General features: G+C 37.6%; 1 protein-coding gene across 1 annotated transcript in view; it reads right to left on the reverse strand.

The window, feature by feature from the left end:
- NELL1 (neural EGFL like 1) overlaps positions 1-9,931 on the reverse strand; it is a 299,408-nt gene that overhangs the window by 104,293 nt on the left and 185,184 nt on the right. Inside the window, exon 14 of the mRNA XM_019471923.1 lies at positions 7,082-7,204. Within this exon, the coding sequence (XP_019327468.1) occupies positions 7,082-7,204 (123 nt within the window). The remainder of the gene's footprint in view (positions 1-7,081; positions 7,205-9,931) is intronic.

A 9,931-nucleotide genomic window follows, 5' to 3' on the forward strand; every position in this document is an offset into this window, starting at 1 on the left:
CTTAATTTCATCAAAATTATTTTCAACCGTTACAGTCCAAAACCAAGAACAACATTAGAACTGAAGGAGCTTAAAAACTATGAGGCAAATAATTTACAAAGGGAGTTTATATAACTCAAAAACCAATACACAAACATAGCAATTATAACTAATGTACCACACTTGATAACTATCTAATCATGAACAAAAATACATAGATTCTTACATTGAAACTTCAAAATTTCATTTTTATTAACACAGTGGATTTAGGACTAGAGAAAATTTACTGGCTTCAATCATATTGTCTTGATTCTGAGTCCAATCATGCTAGTTTTAGAATGAAAAATCTATGAGAATTCTAATTGCACTTTTGTATATCTGTATATTGGTTTTAAATTATTAAATCAGTTACATCTAGAATGCTTCACCCGAAAAGTATGACTATCCAGTGTCTTACACTTGCCATGGCATTTTCCACGTGTGCCGTGATACCAAAATGCATGTGAATGCACCCATCTGCTTTTGCAGTGATTTTTACACTATGTATTAGGTATAAAAAAACTACGCAACGCTCAAAACCACAAAGCATGAGGATGAAAATCTCAATATGAGAAAGTCCTATATTCTTTCATGAGACTTGTGAATACTACACCAAAACAGCAATTAAAGCCATGATAAGGCCTATCATCCAGCGTTCCATAAAGGCTTTCAACTCCACCTCCAACAGACACACATACATGCGAAAAACAAACCTAAGTGGCAGTTAGTCACCTTACAGTGATCCGATATGCTTTAATATCAAGACATCAGCATGTCTGACTGTCTCACATTGCTGGCATTTAAAGTTAATCTACCTTAGCATTGCTGATGTCAATGTAAAAGGGACACAGAAAAAGCAGACAACCCAGCACAGAAATAAACAGACTGATTTTTTTTTTTCTTCTTTAGCTCTTACTAAAAATACTCGAGTATTTTTCATAGCAGGTGGAATTTCATAACAGATGAAAATTTCTTTGTCTTTAGTCATCTATTTACTACACAATCACTATACTGCCTCCTTTAGTCTTCTATTTACTACACAATCACTATACTGCCTACATATTGGAAGATATATAATTTCTTTCATGGACACGTCTTTCAGATTATTAAATATATTTCAGACTAAGAATTACTTTAAAAAATACCTGCTTGGAAACAAAGAAGAAAACTGCAATGAAAGAAAGCTCTCAGACTGCCGTTTGTTAAAACATCCAATTACAATTTGTGATTAAAACAGTGTAAAATAGGCCCATTTCCTGATTTACATCAAACAGAAGCAACTTTCAAGCCTGTGATGTACACTGGTCATCAGTAAACATTCCGAGTGCGTTACGAATAACGACTCCGTATGATTATTCCCATTACCTTATAAAAGACAAGAGTATCTGTTCGAAATCTGGCCGCTTTTCGTATCAGGTTCCCAATAAGTTATTCATGAAGTGCCCAGTAAGTTTGTCAGTAACAACCCCGCTCCCAAACACACCTTCCAAGGCAAACGTATACAAGAACCACAGTACGATTAAGAAACTAATCCGGACTTCCAGATTACACCAGAAGAACTGAGCCACTTAAAAATAATGGCTTTCATCTTTAAGACTCCACCATACACTGAGCTGTAATACCTTAAGTGTCTCCTGTGAAACGCTGCAGAAGAACATAACGGGGCGGGGAGGGAGTGGGGGTGGAAATCATGTTCTATACTCTGGCAGAAATAAACCATTCTACAGCCTGAATACTAATCAGAATAAACACTGTTTTGATTTTTATTTCACAATACCTGATGTTTCTCTGCTCAGGCATCAGTCATATTGCACACATTTGCTTTAAGGTTTATGACTGTAACTAAATCCACTTCATTTAATCATTCTAATAAATCTGCAACTCAGTAGAAACCACTAAATGAGATATTAATAGCACACTAAATACACCTGTTAGACAGACTATACAAGTAAAATATAGAAATACAATTAAAAATATTTGCACTTGTTTAAGTGCTAGGCTTCTGTTCATTCCCCAACACAGAAATATATAAAAAAAAGATTAGCAAACACATCTCGTCCATGTTTGGAAAGAATTGCCCGTTTACCATCCGAGTATATTCAAGGCCACTTCTATTTTTCTGATAATAGATAAGGACTTCTATGGGCAGAATTTATACTGTAAAACAAACATTTGGAACAAAATACCAAGAGCGCATATACTACAAGGACAAGGCTTGTATACTACATCTAGGTCTCCTTGTACAAAAGAAAACAACTGACTTTAACAAAACCCTGATGGTGACTTGCACATTGTTCATGCTGAAAAGTCAGATCTATAGCCCCTACAAAATCTGGTGGGCGGGGTTTTGTTTGTTTGTTTTAAGGCATTTAATCTAAAACGTCACAGACTATTTTAGGAAACCTGCTGATGTTTCAATATGCCTTGGCTCCTTTCTTTGACTTCAGTCAGTGGTACAAGGCGCAAGCTCTATAATAAACTTCTGCTAAACAGTAGGACTGTACGTCCTACAGCAAATATTCTCTAGCTTCCATCTCGCTAAGGTAAAGTAGATGGTGGAGCACGAGGTCCTTTACGTTTTAACAAATGGCACATCCCACTTCAACATATCACTTCCACACCACGCGGTGCAAGGCTGCCAAGTGGAACTGGAGCTAGAACTTATCAAGACAAAAAGAAGAGAAAGACATTTTCCCTGTACACATTTTCCAGCCTCCCAGATTCAAGCCCTGCCAAGATTTCCTGCACTGCAACAGTACAGAGACCAAGGGCCTCTATAGTCTAAATGCGGTATTTATCTCTGTATTCAATATCCCTGGTTCTTCAGCTAGAGCCATGACAGTGAGCTTTACTCATTTTATACATGACAGAGTTTTACTCTCGCACACACAACCTTGTCTAGAGGTGACGGGTTATTCAGAAACCTGGTTGTCATAGGAAACTAAGACTTCTTCCATCTAACCGTTGCCACTAAACACTGATTTCCCACAAGGTCCATCCTGACAGGCACACTGCAAAGTGCCATGTTGTACCAGGTACTCATTTGCCCCCCCACACCTTTTTCTTTTTTTTTTTTTGAACTAGAACATTCAGTTGCTAAACCAATTTTTATCACCTTTCCCTCCCACCCTGTTAATTGCCTTTATGCTGCACTATTAAATCCTATACTGAAGTTTAGTGAAATTGTTACAACTGTCCTTATTTCACACCCTCTTCTACGAATTCAATAATTCCTTTACAGAACTCCAGTAAACGGGCGTGGTATGAGTCTCCCGTTACCCACCTACAACTTCTTCTATTTCCTGAATCACTCGTCGTTCTTTTGAATTTTTTCAGTTTCCTTCATAGAAAAGAGCAACTTAACAAATGTGTAGATCCAGAATCTCTCTCTATTCAACTAGTTATACCTCTGTCCTCTGCCTTTAACGCTGTAATTTCTTCCAGCAAAGACTTCCCTATTTTATTTTTCATTTTCTGAAGAAATCCTAAGATATAATCTATCTGATTCTGGGTCCAGCACTCTGCAAATTTATTAATGGTGATGGCACAGCATTGTCCTGCCTTGTCATTTCAGCTCACCTCAGCCTCATTCTGTTCCGATCTATTGCCAAAATTTCAGTGTCTTTGTGAGGTGCTAAAGCCCACTTTTACAGTGAAATGGAGAGCATCCATAGGAAATAAGTCTTACTTGTCTCATCGCTATTATATGGTCTCACTGTCCATATATTGGTAGCTATGTGTTTATAAAGATTTTCTTGTGTTCATCTCCGCTTCTCTTTCCATTTTTATGTCACTGCAACTATGGCAGTATCTATTTTAATGCAGAAGTGCATTTGGTCTCGGTCTGCGCCCTTTTCCACCACCTTCCTTCATGACAGTTTGCACATCTAGTTTGACACAATCCAGTCCTTAATTACATAGTCTAGTCTACCACGTTTACAGTAAAGCAATTCCTTATGCATGAAATTTATTTTTCTACTCAAGAAGTGTGACAGCCTGATTATACAGATATTTTTTTAAAATACTTGCTTTCCTCTTCAACATTTGTTTTCTGATTTCTAAATCCCCAGCAATCGTAATATTCATATCCAGATATCAGTCTGTCCTTTTTATCTCTCCATACTTTTCACAAAAAAATGCAAACATCACAAATTCCTGCCAGAGTAATTTTATTATATTTACCAGCAGTTCACCATGCAATTTAATTTAACTACACATATGTTTTCTTTTCTAAAATACAAATAACAGCATTCTGGGTTTTTTTTATAAAGACTATCACAGTGTTATTCCAGCTATCAGTCTGTCCTTTTTATCTCTCCATACTTTTCACAAAAAAATGCAAACATCACAAATTCCTGCCAGAGTAATTTTATTATATTTACCAGCAGTTCACCATGCAATTTAATTTAACTACACATATGTTTTCTTTTCTAAAATACAAATAACAGCATTCTGGGTTTTTTTTATAAAGACTATCACAGTGTTATCCAGTAAAATCAAAGAGGAACATTTCTCTGATTTTATTTTTTATAATATTGGTAAAATAGATTGTTGACATGGATTGTAGGATCAGGCACAAAGCCAGTCCTTTTCTCTCATCATAAAATTATCATTTCTCTTTTCATGGTTTTGCTGGACAATATTAATAAGATTTCTTATTGAACTACAGAGATGTGACTTCAGTAGTAGTTGGAACAACTGTTTTGTGTACCTGCACATGTATAACATGCAATCATTTATAAAGTACTTATAAATGACTCAAGGACAAGAGAAATGTTTATCATATCTTCAGACGGTATTACGTTAAACTTATCACCTGGCTTATATCTATTTTTTCCAATTTATATTGCCCAAAGATAAAGCCCCAAAATTATTAGAAGACAACATAAGCAGTTTATAGCTGTCCTGACATGTTCACACCTCTCCTTGTGCACAGAACCCTAGCACTTCCGCAGTGAAACCTATGTGACTGGTAACTGGTCATTTTTTCCTGTTATCTATTCATTTTCAGTCAGATTCCACTCACAACGTATCACCGTTAAACTTGGTTAAAAAAAAAAAAAAAGAGGGCAAAAGTGATGTTTCTGGTGCTACCATGGGTAGAATGAGAATGTTTCTTAAATGTAAACACCTCAAGTGACCACAGAACCACAGGCTGAGACACTCAGACCACTACTTTACGTTGAGTGTTTTACTGTTTACTAAAATGCACACAGTTCTAATATTAGCTGGTTTGCAGCAGTTAACTATTCCATGTAGCGACAGATTATTCTTATCCCTATAATTATTAGACTGCAAACCACTTTCCTATAATCTCCAGTTTTCTTTTCAATTTATGCTTCCCAGTCAGAATGCAAGAACGCACTTTGTTGCCTCTATTTCCATGTACACCTATCTCAAAAAGGCAACTGTAACTACATTCATATGTGCAATTCAAGGCATACTAAAAAATATACGTAATATATATTTTATCCACAACTCAGATTTCAACAGAACTTTGAGGGTAAAAAACATTCTTGCATTTCTCCAGTGCAATTTCATTACTTCAACATTACTAGATTAATAAATATGCAGTAGGAGCTTTGCTTTGCGTTTTTGGCACATTAAACCAAATATCCAGGTTTGCAAACAAAGAAAACCAGTGTGAAAACACGATTTTTATGAACTAATCCAAACATCCCTGCTTCAAAGAAACATGATTAAGGGTTTGTCTTGTTGTGTTACCCTCAGATAAAAAAACCCCAACACACCAACAAACCACCACCACCAAAAAACAGTCAAACAGAGACAGGCTGTTCACTCAGGCTTCCCTGAAACTATCGTTGCCTATACTGCAATTCACATTCACTGTAATCAAAGACTGAAAACATGCTACAATGAGTTCTCCCCAGTATCACCTCTTCATCTTCAATATAGACAGACCAAAGTTTAACCTGCCCACTATTTTCATAACATTCTTGTATTCCTTCTTAAATCCTTACAAACCATTTTACAGTTTTAAATACAGGGATACTCTTGTGCGGATGGACAGTACCCACAGAAAGTCATATCAAAAAGCAATCAGATGGTACATGCTAATTCAGCAGATGACAGGCTAATCTTGGTGAAGAACTCAAGCTTGAAACAAGAATGACATCAACCTTCATTCTCCTTCAAGGAATTGCTTGGCTAATTTACAACATTCTGGAAAATTAATATCCAGTCTCTTGTGCCCCCAAACTAAGTACAGAATATTTTAGCCAGTACATTCCTCAATTTCAATAGTTTCATTTCAAAAAAATTAATAGCTAGTTTTCTATTACTGCAATTCTGTTTAGAAAGTCAGAAAGTATACAATCCCAGACAAGACAAAAAATAGCTTTTTATGAGACAAATATAATTGATAAACGCATGAGTTACAACTCAATAGTACTTCATGACACAGCCCTCACTAAGCCAACTAATTAATATATTCCCTCCTCTGTCTTTATATAATGTATTTGCTTCTCTTTCTCTACAGGAACAAAACCAAAAAACCACCCTCAATAAATGACTTAGTACTTCACAGAAAGCGTGGCTGGCTATCAGTATTTCTTGTTTACGTAACTGAGAAATCTACAAAATACACGTTTAAAGGTAAAGATTAAAAAAAAAAAAAAATCCCTTTTGTGATGTGAGTAGTCAAAGGACAACCATATGATGTTGGCATAAAAGACAATTATCCTAATTTAAAAGGCATCTGATTAAATTTTAAAAGCCAAAGGTGATAGCACATACCATCCACAGTTTATAACAATGAACATCACTTAAAGGCTCAGTGGTACTAGCTCAAATGACGGTATTCGGTGACAGTAAATGAAAAGTACTTTTCTTCTACCATTCCAAAAATATTTCCTTCTGGCCAAGAAGTTATGCACAAATCAATTCTCATCATCTCCATGCATACTCCATTTGCCAGATGATAAATCTTACAGCGAATCATTGACAGAATCCAACCATCACAAGTTACCAGAACGTAGGTGACTGTCAGAAAATATTAATAGAGTCTGCCACTTTCACGGTGTTTGTAGAGTAACAGACTTACCTCGGCAGATGGTCCCGTTCCCCACATATCCGGGTTTGCAGGTGCAGCTATGTCCCCTGACAGTGTTAGTACAGATTGCATTCTCATCACAGTTATGCTGTTCGCTGCCACACTCATCGTGCTCTACAAGGGGGAGGGGGGGGGAAAAAAAAAAATTACAAGAGAGAGTGTGAGCTTTTCAGTGTGACGATGTGGCATTTGAAAACCAAGTGGAATAACAAGGTTGCCACAACGGCTGAACGCTGGGAGTTTGGTGTGGGAGTCAGCTATGGGTCTGCTTCAATTACGAGACTCAAAAGCATGTGCGTGGTGACAGTAGATTATTAAGGTGCAAAAATGGGGGGGGAATATCAGTGAGGAGGCAAAGTATGGCTACAACAAAAACCCACGAAGAAGATTAGCACAGAAGAATATCTGCTGTGAAGACTAACCTTTACATGACTGTCCATCACCAACAGTAATAAGCATAAATACAAGGTGAGTGAACACAAGAGAGGGGCCCTAACAGCACACCCTTTAAATACACAGTTCGGTTGTCACAGCATGCATTAGAGCAAGTGGCTGAGCTGAATCTTTCTCTAATAGCGTGTAATAACATTTTAGAGCACCATTCATACCACCGAACCCCAAAGAGACTTCCAGACAAATGGGCCATATTTTGCTTTCATCCTGCAACTCCAACTGCTGCCACTGAGCCTAATTTGCTGCAGCTCCGGCACTTTACTCTCCTGCTACATTTTGTTCTAGGTAAAGCATCAGTTAAGAGGTGGCGAGCTACCTGACCCTGAAGTTTCTCGCTTCTTCCTGCAATTACTAGGAGCTTCCCTCATGCAGTAGGATTGCAAAAAGAAAACCCGAGTATTTTACACCATTGCACTGGTGGATTTACAGTTTTGTTCAGTGGAGTCAAGAGGATGCAATGAAATTTCTTAAAACCGTACAAAAGACAACAGATATAATCAAAAAGCAGACTCTGGAACCCTTCTCGGTAGTCCTCATTTATGCAACTGCAATCATCAGGCTAGTATCCATATACTGAGAGGTAAAAGGTATCCCTTTCTGGAATTGAGGATTTGCTTAAATATACCAGTGAATAAGGGGTGTTCAAAGGACTACAGACTAAATTTACCCTTCTGTAGACCACAGAGAGAGGTAGTGCCTCTAAAACATGAGCAAAACACTCATTTTTAGAGATGCTGAATTAACCCCTTTGGAAGATCCTCTCCAGTGAGAACAACAGGATCACAGGCTTCGCCAGGCTAAAGTTAACCTCCACAATGCCCTCACTTTACCGTATTATAGAATGACAGCCAATTTCAAGATAACTTAAGACACACGTAGATTTGAATGGTGGATTCCAAGGAACCCTCCAAACCAAATACTTCTGGAACACCGTTGATAACTATTTGCAGAACATATATCCGACCTATGTTTTCTATTTTTCAAATACATTTGACAGCAAAATGATATGGATTGCTCGTTCGCTCTTTGCTTTTAGCAAGAATCTCTCATGCACACACACTCAAATGTGCCTGGCTTTAGCTGATAAATTCAGGCTTACATTTATACTTGGTAGTTTACGTTGGTCCCTAGCTCTGCTTAGTAACTCACTTCAGCTCCTTTCCAATTTTCAGACGCCTTACATATTCTGAATGCTAGGCTTCTTCAAGGGCTGCCCGTTCTCTCCTTCATCTTTTAAGAAACTGTACCACAACCTGATTCTTGCCACTCTGGTCTCACGGTGCTCAGACTCCTGGGTCAGACACAAAAAGTGTCGAGCTACCCTCCAAGGAAGCGCTCAGCAGGCAGTTGAAGTTGAATGATGCTTTCTTTTAAAAGAAACACCCTCTCCATAATCTCTCACTCCTCTTATTACTTTTATTAGTTATTGCCATTAGCTTTCATGCGTTCATATTCAACCTATAATGAGAATGCCTTTGTGATAGGCTCATGTACAAACAAGAACATTCCTACTCAAACAATTGCCAAAATTAGTTGATTACCTTCCCAGAACTTCAAGTATGAGCAAAAGATTTCCCAGTGGTAACATATGTGTTTTGCCAAAACACACGTGATTATACTCTGCTATGTTGTTCTAGGACTTTTGTCAATGTAAATCATTGTATTTACCACTCCTGCAGATGTACAGATACTGGCAATATTGAAAGATTTAACACTGACAAAGCTGCATTCCCAGTGCCATACTTAAAACACAGGTCAGTTTTTTCTAAGGAGATACAATTTAAAGAGTTAGCAACAAATCTGATCATGGGAACCTGCCCTTGACGAGACATCCTGATGCTGCTAGCACAAGGAGGACTAAGGGAACCTCATCTCCATGAGGAATCCCAAGATTTCTTAGCAGCAGTATGGCTGCAATGATGGGAACTTTAAATGAAATTTTCCCTGGTGTAGAGATGTCTATAGATGCTGCTGCTACAGGCCTAATAAGAATGAGAAAGCATTGATTTTCTGTCAAGCTACAAAAATCTTCTATTCCAGATAGAAAAATCCTTAAGATTCTGTCAGTAGCGAGTTATCTTGGGTTTCCTTCTCCCTCACAAGAGATCATCCTTTGAAGTACTTGGTGTTCACATTGGGAAGTGAGCATGGACGCTGGGCTCATGTTTTGTTTAAACTCAAAGGAGACTATGACTAATTTGCAAAGAACATCACTTTCTTACACACATCGCTTTCCAAAATCTCCCATTCAAGCACATCAGACAGAACTTGCTTTTGCTTTAATGTTATAGAATCATAGAATAGAATCATAGAATCATTGAGGTTGGAAAAGACCTCTAAGATCATCGAGTCCAACCGTCAACCCAACACCACCATGTCCACTAAACC

This window comes from Aptenodytes forsteri, unplaced genomic scaffold, assembly GCF_000699145.1.
Source record: "Aptenodytes forsteri isolate BGI_AS27 unplaced genomic scaffold, ASM69914v1 Scaffold418, whole genome shotgun sequence".
NCBI lineage: Eukaryota > Metazoa > Chordata > Aves > Sphenisciformes > Spheniscidae > Aptenodytes > Aptenodytes forsteri.